We start from the raw sequence: 16,484 nt of genomic DNA on the forward strand, positions 1-16,484 counted from the left end.
TTCAGAGATTTGTGGGATTATTCAGGATATGTGAAAGGCCTGTGTTAACTCGTATTTTTTTGATAGCTGCTCCTTAAAAATAGCCTGATGCATAAAAATGCCACGTAATGAGGGAAATAAATGTTTGGATCCTGCAGTTCTCCACAGTAGCTTGATATGCAGCTGTCATAAATGAACTTTTCTCATTTTTTCTGATCTGACAGTTGGGAGCTTGAAAAATAGGGTTATGTTATTAAATAATGCTAGTGAGCAAGGTAAGTGCAAATACAGTTTCTTTCTGCTGCTGCTGGGGCAATGGATTTAGAGCTTCATTTACATGGATGCCCTAAAGTGCTGGTTGTCCTGCTTCCTCAGTTTAGTTAACCATTGGAATGTCCAAATGGTGAAGAATTATGTCTGCTTCTGAGCCAAAACATATTTGGTTCATGGCCAGAGTTGCTCAGCTTCCCATAGCAGTCTGTAGGAAAGAGGCATTTTGTGTGTTGAACCACCGTCCCAAAGTTGATGCCATAGCAACACTGTGATCTGAGTACATACTTCTGAAGACAGCTAAGCAGCCTTAGGAGAGGTGTTCTGTTTTTCTTTAGCTGAACTTCTTAGTGTCATCAAGGTTAAACCTTTCTTTGAAGATGAAAGATTAATCTGCAAGCCTTCAAACTCATCAACCTGATCTGTTGGTTATGTGCAATGACACCTGTAAACATCTGTAAGTTGAAATAGATATTAATGGCTTTACAATTAAGATTTTTCTGTAGCAATGCTGCCATGATTAAAAACTTGTATTCCAGGCTCTACCAGGAGCTGGACCTTTATGTTTTCCAGAAAAACAGAGAAAGGCCAGCTTCGGGTTTTCTGTATGAGTAAGAGTTGAGAAAACTGGGTTAGTTTGTGTCTTTTGGTTGCTTTCAGCTCTCCAGATTTAACATGGAGGTTGGAGAGTTTATTTATCACAAAGCTGTGGCAATTAAAAAATTAAAAAATATATGGCCTGACAAATGCAAAGTCTTAGTTTTAAAAAATTTATTTGTGTATAGAAGGCACTGCTGATAGAAAACTGACTTCTGAACAATAAGTAAGGCATAGTATAACACCAAACTGAAAATAAAACCCGGAAGCAAGCACTGAAACACTCCGTGATCGTCACCAGTTTTGTATTTAGTTTGAAAAGTGCCTTGTGGTGGTGGTGTTTGTTGGTGTGGTTTTTTTTTTTTTCCTTTTTTAAAAAAAAAGGAAAAAAAATTATTTTGGTGGAGTCTTAAACTCTGTGATATTGTCTTGAAGGAAGTAAATAAAGGGATCAGTTACACATTAATGCAGAATGTTTATTGTGTGGCCTAATATTAATGTGTCTACTTGCTATGCTATATGTTACTACCTTCTTTTAAAGTTCCTTGTTCAGCATGGCTGATTAAATCCTTCAGTATTCATTGTACTTAGAAAATTCTATGAGGACAGTCCAGCATGCTTACCTGATTAGATTATTTATCCAAGTGTAAAAGACAGTATAGAGGTGGCAAGATGCTTTGTATTAGGTATTTAGCTTTGCCATATACCTTTAAGAGTCTAGTCCAGAGTACCTTTCCTTCTTGCTTATGCTGGAGACAATTTTAGGTAGGGAGAGTCTGAAATGCAGCACAGGTTTTCTGCCATTTTTGTTTTGTGCTTCAGCAAAATAGCATGCCAGTGATGTCCTTATCATAGCTAAAATGTTTTGTTGCTTTCCCCCACCCTGTCTTTCAGCTGCATAGAGAGACTAATCGTGCTGAGTTTGCTTTGTAGTTATTTCAGGTTACTGTGCTGTATAGGCTTTCTTGTCACTCCATCATTATAGTTCATGTTAATGTAATGACTTTAACTTTTAAAAGGCCTGTTTCTCTTGCTGTGTTTTGGGAATTCTGTTTTTGTTTTCTCCTCTGCAGTTACTGACAAGAGGCACATTAAGGTATAGGCTTGATCTATAAAGCCACTTTGGTACTGGAATGTTAAACTTTGCAGTATCTTAACTTCAGTGCTTGGCCTCCCTGTATAATGTATGAAGAAGCTCCTGTGTGCAAGTAATACTTGTACAGGTTTGGAAGCAGAAGGCTAGGTAACAAAAATTGTCTATTCGTTATTTCTCCATTACGTGACTGGGAGTAGTTGCTGGAATATATGCTTTGTTTCCAGAGGTAGTGCCATCTCCAATTTAGTAATTCACTTCCTTACTTTTCTTGATCTGGAATAATCATTTCTAAAGAGGGTGCCAATTTGAAAACAGAAGTTCCACTAGCTTGCTGGATGAAGCACCTTGCAGATCAGCCAGCTTGCCAGATTTGAAGTGTCTCCTCATCTGTGCCTTGTTGCGTGGGATGTTGGTTCTCAAGTGTTTGCAGAGAAGAGTTTGCTATGTTTCATTGACTATAAAATGTTTTCAGCTTGAGAATCTCACAGGGTCTTAAACAGGGGTCAGTTTAGTGATAGCAGTGAATGAGTTTTTTTGCATAGCTACTAGCAGAAATTGAAATTTCTCTGAAGTCAAATCAAGAACTGCTTTTAGGATCTTGATGTTATTGAAGTTGGTGGCAATGCTCAATAAATTATTGCTCATTTGACCTTTTTTTGCAAATACTCTGTGTCAGCAGGCCTAGGGGTTATGGGGTTTCAGTGTTTGCGTAGTGACTGACTTGGTGAAGCGCTGCTTTGTGAAGTACTTCTTGGGCACTTTTGAAATACAGAAGACCAAAATAATTTGGGGATAGGGCTGGTCCTGAAACCGTCTAGTTCTTCCTCATGTGCCTTCACAGCTGTGAATTCAGCTGTATCTAGACATGTATGAAATCAGAAAACTAGATGCAACTTAGAGTTCTAGTGGTCTTGAATATGGCAAACTTGCAAGGTACAAAGCTACAGATACATGTTGTTTTGAATCTCTGCTTTTTTTTTTTGTCATCTACCTTGAATTCATGGTGTTCCTTTAAGTTAGAACTTGTGAATTATCAATAAATGCAAATTTCCATGGTTTAGATTTCTGAATTACAGGGTGGTGTCATAAGAGAAAAGACCTCTGTAGCCTATGATAGAAGAGTTGTCAGTCTCATTCTAGCCTGTGGTAGAATTTCCCCTCGCATTGGTGATCCAGGTATTACTCGAATATAACACCTTTTTTAAAAAAGGTATATCATATTCCAGCATTGCAAGAATTAACCTCTCAAAGAAAAGCATGAAAGGTGAATGTGTGACATGTCCCACATTGTGCAGGAAGTGAAACAGTTGCCCTGATGGAGTGGGAATGGCCCGTGTGGGTGGTGCCAAGAAGGAGCCCCATGGGTAGATGCATCTTGGGACAAGGGTGGTGTGTGCATGTGCACATTCGTCACTGGGCTCAGTAGCTGAATGTAACCCTCCTTCACTTCAAGCTGTTTCTTATCCTTTCCCTTCTACCTGTATATTTGCCTTCCCTTGCTCAGACAAACCTGCAATAAAAATATTCAGGAATTAGCACGCTTTTAACGAAGTCTGAAGATTTTGTAAGAAGTCTTTTCTGCTTAATCCAAGCTACTGTTGTGGTTAGTCCTTTTAACTTGTCTGTCAAAGCACACTTGGCCATGCTGGGGAGCCTTGGCTTCTGGTTAAACTGCTGACTTCCTCCGTACGGGTCACTTGCTTTTAAGTTTATTGAGTTAGCAGCTGTTGTTAGTGCTTGTGTTACCTGTACCTAGTAGCATTTAAAACACCATTTCAGAAGGATGTAGAGTGAAAGGGTTACTTTTTTCTTTGTTTGCTGTATACTTAGTATATTTGATCATTAACAGCTTTAAAAACAAAGGTGCTTGTAAAATGTTTGCTGCATTGCATTGGAGTTGTGTATATGGTGTGGGTTGGGGTTTATTTTATTTTTTTATTTGTTGGTGGGGTTTTTCTTTGGCTTGTTGTTTTTTTTGTTTTGTTTTGTTTTAGTTTTTTTTAAGACTCAGTCTTTTGTTAAATTTAGATCCAGCAGGAGAGAAGCTGGAACTTGTTAGCAACACAGGAAACGCCCTGAAAGAACGTTTTTGATGTGCATGTTTGTGTGTAAATGTGAACTCTGCAGCTATGTGGCTGGAGTTAGACTGCAGGATGCTCTGCTTAGCTTTGAATAGTTTTGCATCTTTAAATCTTGTATTAGCTTCTAGTGGAACTTTGCTGCCATGTACTTTGTATAATAATTAATTATTAAATATCTGTGACTGTCAAAAGCTGGTAGTTTTAAGTCAAATTCTGAGCATTGCACTTAAAATAGCTGAGTTGTTTAATTGTGGAAAAGACAGAGTCCAGATTAAACCACTTCGTTTTATCTGGAAAAATACCAGATTTTGAGAGGTCTAAAGATTGAGCTGTTCTTCTTTCAGTCATATACAGTGAAACTAATTAGTATCTTTCTTCACAGGTTCCTTTCCTTCCAATCTATATTTCTGACCATACTTTAGCAAGTTAGGATTTAAACAATGCACAAGTAAAAATAAATAGGAGCAAAATATGACCTTTTTTTAAACTTGAATGAGGTGGAAGTTTCTAGAGAGTTTAATGTGTGAGTTGGTTTTGATTCAGGCTTGGAGTTTTGCTTTTTTCTGTGTTTGTTTGTTTTGGGGGGGGGTGGTTGTTGGTTTTGAGCAAGAATGACAAAACACAAAATATTCTTAATGTGGATTTTGGAGGGAGACTGTTTTACACCAGAAATGCCTTTGAGTTTATTTAGTTAATATGCCTCAAGGTCTGTTTTATATTGGGCTAAATTCCCACTGAGGTCACAAAGGGTTGGGGTTTTTTTTCTGTGCTAGTAAGGCCTGAGTTCCTGGATTTTTCTACAATATATTCCAGAAACTGGAAGTTTGAAGCAGAGAGGGAAGAATATTATTGCCACAAAGTGTAGACATGGTTTTGCTATGGCAAAGTAAAATTTTCGGCACTTCCCAGCTGCTGATGCAGAATCTTTGTGTTCAAGCAAGAATTGCTTTGAAAAATGCAGGAGACAATGGAAAGACATAGTGGGGGAAAACTTTGCTTTATCCTCAGATAAACTACATTTGGCAAAGGTAGAATGGAATACAAGAACATTGTGTCTTCCAGCATGATATACCAAACTAATGTACAGTTTCAGAATCCATTGATATGTTTTAAACTCTGGAAATGAGAACACGGTGTGTGGAGTTTTTGTTTATTCTCTGTCTAAGCTATAATTTAGGCCACTGTAGCGCATTACAGATGTATTTTCTGTAAGGTTGAAGGAAGTCAATCAATGAATGATGGCAGCACTTTATTTACACTCATTTAGAGGTACTAGACATATTATGAAAGTTTGGGGAAAAAAAAAAGATCTAAATAATGCTGGGTTTATTTTTGCTTGACCAGAAATGCTGTATTTCGTTTTTAAAAGACAATAGGAAAAGAAGGACAAAAGTGACATTAAGTTACTTTGTTCTGCTGGAACTCAAAGCTCCGCACCAGAGGAATATACGAAATGGTTTGTTAGGACTTTTTTCTTTTTCTTTCCTCGCACCCCTGTGCCTGCACAGAAGATTTTTCTAAAGCTCTTGCATCCTCTGCAGCAGAGTTGCATCTTGGATCACACTGGGCAAATGGGCTTCTTGAGAGAGCTCATTTTCGTAATGAAGTGTTCCAAGACTCTGCCTAACTGGCACCTGAGAAATCTAACATTGTCCCTCCAATCTGGTAAAAACAAGTTTTTTTTCTTCCTTTTTTTATCATTTCTGCTAATAGGAAAACTAAATGCTTTTCTCCTTAGCAAGCTTTGCTTGCGCCTTCTTCTTCAATTCTCAGTTTTCCCCATGAGAAAAATTGAATTTTGTTTATCTGCATTTTTTTTCTTCAGTTTGTAGGATTTTGAGGTGAGTTCTCGTTGATCTTAGATCTGTGTTGTTTTTTCGTTTTGTTTTTTTTTTTTCATAAGTCAGTGAACTTGGCTCATCTGATTTACATGGAATTTGCAAGCACCCCATTAACAGGTTAAGGTGAGGCAGTCTTGACAAACATGTAAAGCTGTACACAGACCTGAGATTTTCATGAATAGTTAATTTTTTGAAGGATGCAAGTTTGTATTCCACCACTACTTAATTTCTGGTTGTGAGGATTTAAATGTGGGGTTTTTGGGCACTTGCCTGTGGAGGGTATGCTTTCTGGCATCCGAATTAGAGGATTTAGTGGTGCTTGGCTGCTTAATTACTGAAAGCAATAGGACAACTGTAAAATTTTAATAAATATGGGCTTGCCAGGTATTTCATATTTTTGGTAAGAGCATGTAAGATCTTGTCTACACCAGGGAGTTACTGCAGAATGAGGCAGGGTGTGAATGTGGAGCACTTTTCCCCTTGCATAGACAAGCCTTTAATTTTTCTTCAAGAGCAGGCTCTGGGATGTTCCATGTATGTTCTCCCTCGTGTGAGGTCTGTAGTGGACTTATGGCTAAGTGTAGTAGCTAAAACCTGTATCTAGTTTATGTGAATAATCTAATTGATTTCAGTAGTCTGCTTTTGTAAAGAGAGTACACCACATGTTGGGTTGTGACAGGACTAAAGGGTTTGCTTGTAAGCCCGTTGTGGTAGATACTGCCTGTCATAAACGTTCAAACAGAGCTAATTTTAACGCTGTGGCAACGTCTCTTGATGCTACCGCATTGTACGTTAAAACGAAAAGTCCTTTAAGGGAAAAGGAATTGGAAGAATATGGATGTTAGAGTGTTTCCTTGTAGTTTACACTGTAGAAGAATGCCTGAGTCTTGTCCATAAAACAGCATAATCAAATAATTAAAAATGGAAGGTTTACATTTCACAGCCGACATAAAAAAGGTCATGAGATGAGAAGTGAGGAGGGTAGTATTTCTCCTTTGCCACATTCCTATGGGTGAGATTTCAGGAGACAGTGAGACAATCTTAACAGTTTGTTGTGATTCAGAGGAGTGGTTTTCCTTCCTTCTGTACCAGCCATGAGATCCTGCTCTTTTTCCTGTGTTGTCTCCGTTGCTCATCTGAATCTTCAGTGCAGTTCAGAAAACACAGAAAACTGTAGCAGCACTGGCACGATGTAGAAGAAATATGCAGCTGACCCCTTTGGCTGTCTTGTAAAGACTTGTCCAGTATGACTTTGAGTAAACTGCTTTTTGTTCCTCTTAAATGGACGTAAGAGTACTACCGTCCCTGCAGGCTGTTATGAGCTGTAATATGCTTTAAGATGCTCTAGGGGAGAAGAAGTAGTATATACAGATGCGTAGGGTACTTTCTGATTCACCTGCCTTCTAGATCATGTAACTTAAATGTTTAGTCTCTAGGCAGCCTCAAGAATGTTAATGTTAAATTCTCAAGTTCACTAGTTTATTTTATCCACTTGGATTACCGCTTTATGTGTGTGTGTATGTGTGTGTATGTTCAATTGTGCTAATGTGTTCTGGACAATGATAACAGTCTTGGTATGTATGAGCTTTGTGTTCTACTTATTTCTGCCTTTTAGGGTCATGTAGGAGTTACATGTGGCTCCACGTTTTTTGGTGTTTTTTTTTTTTGGGGGGGGGGGAGCGAATATCTGTTTGGTAACCGATCAATTTAGGCAGTTGCATTTTCTGAAGGAAAGAACTCTGTCTGCGTTGCATTTTCAATATAGGTTTCCAAGATCATCTTGTATGACTTGCCCTACTTGAGCAGGTGCACTGGACAAGATGACCTCCAGAGGCCCCTTCCAGCCTCTGGCATTCTGTTCCTCTACCATAACCAAAGAAGTCTTAATGACTGTGGTTATTTTTTGTCATCATGGATATTTCAAGCTGCTGTTGCACACATACCAATCTACCTCTAGTAACTGAGGCTAGAAGATGCATACCCTAACGAAGAAAGTAGCAACATCAATTTTACACCAAATTAGTATATCTTAAAAGTCACAATGAAACCTCCAAAAATGCTTACTTAATAATAGATATATTTGTCTCTATTTTTAGGCCTGTGAAGCAGGAAGTATCTAATGTGTCCTTTGTATACCAAGTTTGGCTAGAGCTCTGCATTTGATTTTTGGCAAAAGCAAGTGGCTGTGATTCCCAGCCATTTCAAGATAAGGTATTTTATGATTAGGGATTATAGAAAACGTACTGTCCCAGAATTTCTAAGGATAGCTGACATGGAAAAAAAAAAAGTCCAGAACTTGCACCTTTATTGGGAATCGGTGTCTAAAATGGAGGCCTGTAGTGTTATGAGAAAATTAGTAGTAAAACAACAGCTTTTTTGAAAGAGAGGAGAATTTCATGAAAAAGCAGAGAAGGAAATCCTGAAGGTGTCTGAGGGCCCACAATGTCAAATTACACAAATGAAACTGCTTCCTTGCCACTTTGCATCACTTGGATGGGAGTGATGATAATGTGGTTGATGGCTTTGCTGTATAGTTTCCTTAATGTATTGGTAAAGTATCCAGGAATAAGCTTAGCTTTGGTTTAAATATAGGAGTGAAAGTTAAACAGCCAGCACATGAGTGAAAAGATGATGTACCAGCGTGGACACACTGAAGGGAGCTGTATTGCTGCCTCCTTTGCTTTAGACTTGTTTCAGTCTTGTTTTCAAACTCCTGAGTGGACCAACTGTCAACTATCACAAAAATTTTCCTCTTCTGAGAGACTTTCTTATCATCTGTGGTGATCTGCCCTGCTGAGCTACCTGAAGACTGTGCGGCACTGGCTATTGTCAGGCAGTGTATGGTGCCAGTATGTATCAGTACTCTGTAAATTCAGCAGTATTTTGACTGGTCCCCTTTCCTATTGTTGTGTAGAGCAATTCTGCCAGGAAAACTGCCCATGCTTACTGTGAACTTGCTTTTCAGTAGATGAAAGACTGTGGAAGAAGCCTTCACTTCTAGACAAACATATTTTCATTTCATGTCCTACAATATTTTCCTTGAGTTGTATGCATCTATTAATCAAATACTGCTAGGTTTTGGTAGTGCCTGCTTTGACTTTGTAGCAAATGATTTCATTTACCATTTGGAAGGAATTCGTTTTTCTTTTCTGAAAGGATCATCAGTCTGTTAAAGTCATTGGAACTCAGTGATTTTTTTAAATTTTATTTTATTTTGCACATACAGTGTGGCACCTCTGCCAGACTACCTGCAGTAGATGCAGCAGGTGGCACTTGAGGTATATAAAAAACCTCTCTCTAAAAGTGTGCCTGAAGACTGTCATGCTGTGTGTTTATATATAGTCTGGTGGTAGAATCATCTCATTTTGAAGTGGAGCAAAGTTTCTTCAAATGTGGAGCTGCCTCATTTTTTTTTCCTTTGTTCTTGTTTTGGTTTGCTGGTTTGTTACGTGTAACTTTGTAGACAAACAAATATGGAAATCAGTGTGTTTGTTGGACCACATGCTAGTTTTGTAGGTCCCGAAGAGACCTGTAGCGTCAGATCACTTTGAAGTCACTGGGTTTTTTTGGATACTGCCTAGAGTACTGTTGTGAGAGCTGCCTCATCTTACCAGTATACTCCACTGAAATTCTCAAGACACTGCTCTGGTCAGGCTTGATTTTCTTGGGAATTTTTTTAGTATTGAGTCTGAGAAGATCTCGGTTGGTGTTCTTTAAACAGAAAATAAGTAAAAGTGGTAGCTTTGCAAGCTCTGACTTCAAATACGCATAACAAATCTGAAAATAAGATTACGTCCAGGCACCTGGATAGGTTTATGTAGGATATGATTTCTCATCTGCAGCTTTTGGTAAGTTGAAAGCATTAAGCAAGTTGAAAGTGTTATTGGTTTAGCCTAATAATTTCTTCTAATAAAGTATTTTATGAAATTAAAGCCCTTTACATGAGATAACTTCCTTAAAGCCTTAAGGTGATTGAAAGAAATAGTAATTTATTTGTTAGAAATAGTAATTTATTTGTTTCTCTATGTCAGCAATAGTCTAAAAGCCGCAACAAACAAGCAGATGGTGGTTTACCTATCTCAGCTGCAGTACTTCATTTGCTAAGCTTGTGGATTTTAGTGACATTTAGTAAGTCTAGTAAAATTAAGTCATCGGTACGCAGACTCACTAGGTGGACTGTATAATCTTCCCAGTAGTGATGTATGAAGGAAATGCAGTATTCACCTACTTGCCTACTGTGTGATGGGAGAACTTGTCCATCCTTTCAGGGGAGTCTGATGGTATGACTTAAAGAAAACTGAGTTTTGATTAAGCCAGTTCTCTCCTGGAACATAATAGACTAATTCTGTGTATGCTGTCTGATGGGAAAACACTGACCATCTTAAAAAAAAAAAGTCATGTACTGAAAGTTGATAATAATTGAACTGTCATGATGTCATTTTGCTGTCTGCTAAATGAAATTTAGTGCTTATCTCCTGTGGAGGAGAGTATGGAAATTGTATGTACAGCTGTAGGAGACAGTTTGTGAGTTTTAAAGTGAAACAAATCCAATATGCCAGGTAGGGTTTCTTAATCAGCTGGTAGGGTTGCATTGCCATGCAGAAGAAATGAACTGTCACTGGGCTCAGAATTTTCATGTGGTGAACACATCGCTCCTGATGCTGTAGGAGAAATTGTGTTCTTCCCTTTGCTGTAGCACAAAGAAGAGAGGATCCCTGATCAGAAGTAGGTTTTATGTAGCCCTTTGAAAATTCTGGGCAAAATTATTACAGATTTGTTGTGTTTCCTATCAGTTTGGTACTATTACATGAAGTTTGTAGGCTATCCTGTAGTAATAAGTTTTTTTTTCTAAGTAGGTATTACTTCTGATACTGCTTGACTTTAACACTAAAAATATTAGTTACATCTAAATTGATTTCTTCTGCTTCTTCCCTCACTTAACTTTCTAGATGATAGTGATTCCTTAATAGTACATGTTGTTTCACAGGAGCAGAAGAAGCTTGCTTAAATACATACTGCAAAGAGTAACCCATACAGGCTGCCTGTTGAGCCTTTTTTAAAGAAATGGGGGATCTACAACTGTTCTAATGGCTATACTGGAAACTGCATAATGCCTGTCTAAGTCCAGAGACCACAGTCTGTTAAAATGTTGGGTCATTTATCGCAGATACCGATGTGCTGTCCCCATTTTCACTTTGCTAGATCATCTTGTCTTCAGTTTTCTGAGTCATGAAACAACGTCTAGAATTGTGGCAGTATGGAGGAAGCAGGTTTAAACTGATATAGAGTGGTGGGATGAAGGAAAACGGTTTTGCCTGCTGAGTTATGTGAACTGCAGCCTGTATAATGTGAGATGGATGCATTCTGCATTACATTTACTTCTGGCTGCTTGGAGTGAATCATGTTTTACAAGCAGCTTGCTGACATTCACCTGGAAATTAGGACAGTTGAGAAACGAGAGATGCATTTTATTTCAGTATGCTTCATCTTCCATACCTTCTGGAGAGGATGGTGCTGTCATACCTATAACATACAGCTACTGGGTAACAGATGTGATTACTATGAGTAATAGGGTTAGGATTTCGGTTAGTGTGGGTTTTTTTGTTGTTTTTTTTTTTTTTTTTTGTCTTCCTTTCATTTTCTGTGTGCTAGTAAAGCTGAAATAGCAGTTCCTGACCTAGTTTTCATCCAGTTATAGGCTCTTGATTTTCTGCTGACATGGTGTGTGCAGGGTGTCACTTCTGCCAGCTGGAAAGTGGTGAGTTTTCTTGCCTACTGTTTTGACCCTTTAATAATCGATTTTGAAGTAGAGGGTTTGTTGCTTTTCCTGTTTTAATATGAGGAGATGGAGAGAGATGGGATAAAAGTGGCCATTATGACAAAGGCAAGGAAAAATGTACCTATTTCATTTTCATTCATTCATTTCATTTTCATTCATTTTCGTTTGCTTCCTCCTGCCTCAGTGCAAACTGTCTGTGATGCCCACTGGTTCTGGGGGATTGGTGGCTAAGATGCTCATGACTGTGTTTCCCTAGGACATTTTTAAACCCTGGTGACATTATTTAATTCCAGAATGTCTCTGCCTAGTGACCTGCCACTTAAAGAGGGGGCAACTTTTTATATTTTTTTGTTTTGTAACCTTTTTATGGAGGTGAGGATTGTTGCTGAAGACAACCAGTCTTCCTCTTCCCACCTGTCATCATTCTGCTCTCACCACACCCACTGACCTCCTTTTGTCCTCTGAAGTAAAAACTTGTTTTGCTGAAGTCTGTGCACACTGATCCCTTCCTTGCAAAGTTGGAGGAGAGATGATTCATTGGATTTAGGAATAAAAGGCAGTGGAATGATAGAATGTAATATACTTCTGTGATAGCTAAAGATAAAACTGAAGGGAGAAAACAGTCCTGGTGAAAGTGGAGTTTAAGCTAAATGAGATGAGACTGGAAGAGCATAGTGGATCTTTTGATCCTTTGAAGAATTTGACGGTATCTTGTAAATGACAAGAGCTAGAGGGGTGAGGTTCAGAGAGAAGCCTAAATAGCAAAGATAAATAATTCAGTAGAGCTGAGAAGCAGGGTTTTTTCCTGGTTTTTGTTAGTTTGATTTGGGATTTATTATTTTTTTTCTTTCTGTTTTCCTTTTTTGTAGCTCATAACTGAAAAGAAGGGAAGTTCTGTAGAAAATGGTAGGAAGGTATGGTTTTGGCATTTCTCTGGAGGGGCTTGGCTGAATGGGAGGAGAAAGGGACAAATAAATTTGTGTACAATCTCATCTGTAGTCAGATATTTTTCATATGAGAAACAGCTGCAAGTCTTTAAGATTTTATGGCTCCTCTGTTGACAACTGCTGCTGTTTTTTCCCCAGCATGGACAGGCAAATGACTCAGCTGATGATTCTTCATCCGTATCATTGCTGAATCATTCAGGTGCTTATGACCTTTGGAGTTAATATTTCTGGCTTGAGAGTGCTCTTCATCTGTTTCCGTGATTCAGGGTAGTAACAAATAGCTGAAGAATAGTGATCTTTAAAATTGATAAATAGTCATTTCTCCAGTATCTGGCACCTGACCAAGAACATTTAGACAGCAGTCAAGTGAAGACACCAACCATCTTTGCCCCTGCATTGGCAGTCCTTGGAGACACTGGCCAAAATAGTCTGCAGTAGGGTAAAAGAGTAGCATAGCAGAAGACTGAGTGGTTGCAGGATAGAATAGGTACTTCCATGTCATCTGGGAAGTCAAATCTAGAACCAGACTGGTGGGAAAAAAGCTACCGCAAAAGCACATTCTAATAGCTTATGTGATAATGAGATCTTTCTCACACTTCCTCATCTTTCACCTCTTTCATTGTATTTTAATAGTGCTTCAGGGCAGAATTCCACTATTTGGAAATGAACAGCAAATTGGAAACTTTGGTGTTCTTTTACAGTCTCCTGTTAAATTGATGCGTAGCTTTCAGGAGTGTCAGATAAGAATGGGGGGAATATCTCATAGGTAAGATTAATAATAATTAGGTTATTGAGTAAGGAACAAATGCCGTATAGCTTGTCACTTCTGTATCTGCATTGATCTCCCTACAAAAGAAAAGGGTAAAGACCATTAATTGTAAAATAGTTTCAATAATAGCTGGTTAACTTCAGTGAATTTGTTTAAATTTGGCTCAGTACAGCCTACTGGAAGGATTAGTTTATTTGACCTCTCCAAAAGCGATTGACTTTTGTGGCTACATCTCTGAAAATAATCCACTGTGATAGTAATGCATCTAAAACATGCATGCTGCAAACCTTTAGGGAAGGTGGACCAAAAGTTAAGAATGGAAACAAAAGCTATGAATCATCTTGTTACTGATGTTAGTAGTGGAAAATATTCTTATGCAAGGAAGTTGCTGAGTTTTATGGGAGACTCACAGGCAGAGTGAAAACATGGAGATATGTTTTCTTCTGTCTTTCTGCTTTTCAAGAGGGATTTCATAGGTAATGAAATACTTAATTTGTGAAAGATTTAGGAATGAAGTAAACTTTTGTGTATGTCTGTGCTCAGAGCAATTTACATAACCTACCATTTGTATTTTAGAAACCTGGTCCTGTTCTGGAGTCCTTCACTTATAAAAAAGCTGATCATAATGAAGGCTTAAATTGAAGGACTTTCTGCCCCTTTCCCTCATGCTCTGAATATAAGGCAGTTGTATGAAATGTTGCATGTATCTGAAGACGACAGTTGAACTGGTGGGAGGACATGAGCTAGGGTGGGGGATCTGGTTTTGTAAGCAGCTGCCATGATCTTTGATTGCATAAGCAAAAGCATGTTGAGGTATTTTCCTTCTTATGTAACATTATTAATATTGACCCTTGGATAACAAGTCCACATCTCATACCTGTTGGAAAAATGGAAACAACAGTTAAAGTTTTTAAAATGCCTTGAAATCTTGAAGGAAAGAAAAAACCTAACCGAACAACAAGCAAGTGCTTTCAGGGGCAGAATTTAAAAACTGGAACCAAGAAAACCTAAACCTGAATTGTTTACCAAAGCAAAACAATTACAGTAGCTGAAAACTTCTGAAATCGTAGTGAATGATTTTCTTTAAGTTTAGTTGTGGGGAAAGCAGAAATACAATGTGCTTAGAAAGGACAAAATGCCAGCATTACTGGAAAATACCCTACTAATACAAATATCTTTAAACCAAAACAAGATCCAATATCCCATGTCTGTTTCAAGGGACAAGGAAGTATAAATATACAGTATTGCTGTTCAGTTCAGTCAGTCTTCTTGAAGTGTGCAAGATGGGTATGAAGAAATTTTTTACCTGAAGCTGAAATGCTTTTGGATACCTGTCCTAAAGCTTTACAGTTTGTGTAACCAAGTTTGCTGTTGGGCTTTTTGGTTTGGTTTGGTTATTTAAAAAAACACATAGCTTATTTGTAATCAGGATTTTGAAACTGTAATATTTGGTTCATTTCCTAAATGGTTCAAGTACACACCTTTGGGGATTGTGAATGAATGTAGAAAAACCTAAGGTGCTGGCCTAAGGACAGTTTATTTTGTATTTTTCTGCCTGCTCAGAGCCCTTAGTGCTTTGTCTCTCCTTGAGTGTAATTGACATACCAAAAGGTGAATTTCTTTGGAAGTGTTTATCTTTCATTTTTTGCAGCATTTTATAGGGGAGAAGTCAGGAAATGTACTTTGCTTCCAGGTAATGGGCAACTTTTGTATTGGCACAGTATGTGTCTTGAATAAGCAACTGTCTCGCATGCCATTTCTGTTCTGTAGTGGAACAGATCCTTGGAGAACCAACTGTCTGCACAACAGGGAAGTTGGCCTCAATTCCAAAAAGAGAAAATCTAGGATGGAATTGTCCTTGATTCCTTTTGTTTGATCTCTTATTACCCCTAACCTGTATCCTAAGAATAGGAGTGATATATACTGCAAAATTTCAGTTCTGTATCAAGCCTCTCTGTTCTGCCTAATAGGAAATTTATACTTGCCATGTTTGCAAAATAAGAAAGTTAAATATAATGTGTTTGTTTAGGTGTTCTTTTTTTCTTTGTTGTTCTTATTTGCCACTCTGATCTAGCTATGTAGAATATTATACTTGGATTCTGAAATTCATTAACAGCTCCAGATCTACCATTGCATAATGCAGACTTTCTAACATGGCACATGGTTAAAATATGGAAAAGAAAAATATTTTCATATAAAAAGCAGAGTGCAATAAATACATTTGGACTTTTATTTTCTTTGATGTCTTATCTTAGGAGGTAATCTGGGAGAGGGCGTTTGTGTATTTAGATGCTTAGAGTTATTTTTCTTCCCTTTTGGAATCTAATAATTAGATTTTTTTGATCTTGTAGTACTGGGAGGCATATGCCATTTAAAGTAAGAGTGAGGGAGGTAGAATTTACTACATTACAGCTTCTGTAATGGTTTTATTCTAGTCCATGTCATTCTCCTCAGAGTCAGAAAGTGTCCTCTCTGTAGCCCCTGAGCTAGTTTGTATGCTGCCTCTGCTAGGAGTTTGATCTGAGGTGAGTTTTGTTGGACAAAGGGAACATATTTGAGCCAACCTAAGGGATTTACTCTTGTATTTCCTGCTATTCCCATCCCCCTTCCTCAGTATGTTAGGTACATTTCAAGTCGGTTCTCTTTTTTTGGAGTGTGAGTGGGGGTTATCCTTTAAAAGCAGTACATGCAGTATAGTGGCCTGCAGGATGTACAGGCTCAAAGGAAATAGTGCATTGTAAATGGTACAGTGTGAAATGCATGCAACATGTGGTCAGGGGTACAAATGCTAATTAGAAGCCAGTAACTAGTGGTGTACCCTGTGGGTCAGTATTGACTCTAATCCCTCTCAACATTAATCACATAAGGGCTGAGGTTGGAAGGGACTGTGGGAAATCACCTTGTCCAACTTCCCTGCTCAAGAAGGATCACCTAAAGCCACTTGTCCAGGACCACATCCAGATGGTCCTTGAATACTTCCAAGGAGGATGGGAGGCCCCACAACCTGCCTGGGGAGCCTGTGCCAGTGCTTAGTCACCTTTACAGTAAGAAGGTATTCCTGATGTCCAGAGGGAACCTCCTGTGTTTCAGTTTGTGCTCATTGCCTCTTTGTTCATTGGATTACT

The 16,484-nt window shown here is 38.3% G+C and overlaps 1 protein-coding gene across 6 annotated transcripts in view; it reads left to right on the forward strand.

Annotated features, from left to right (window-relative positions):
* Positions 1-16,484, forward strand: part of TANC1 (tetratricopeptide repeat, ankyrin repeat and coiled-coil containing 1) — an 84,949-nt gene that overhangs the window by 1,681 nt on the left and 66,784 nt on the right. For 4 of the 6 annotated variants that reach the window (XM_057415643.1, XM_057415647.1, XM_057415645.1 and 1 more), the window contains exon 1: positions 11,568-11,622. The exons of 1 other annotated variant lie outside the window; for it this stretch is intronic. In XM_057415643.1, the coding sequence (XP_057271626.1) occupies positions 11,583-11,622 (40 nt within the window). In that variant the 5' untranslated portion in view covers positions 11,568-11,582. Of the gene's footprint in view, positions 1-7,973; positions 8,076-11,567; positions 11,623-16,484 lie in introns of those variants that run through there. One more of the 6 variants, XM_057415646.1, reaches the window with a different exon arrangement.

This window comes from Pezoporus wallicus, unplaced genomic scaffold (assembly GCF_028554395.1).
Source record: "Pezoporus wallicus isolate ANWC-B61680 ecotype Strahan unplaced genomic scaffold, APGP_CSIRO_Pwel_v1 contig_736, whole genome shotgun sequence".
In the NCBI taxonomy this organism is placed as follows: domain Eukaryota; kingdom Metazoa; phylum Chordata; class Aves; order Psittaciformes; family Psittacidae; genus Pezoporus; species Pezoporus wallicus.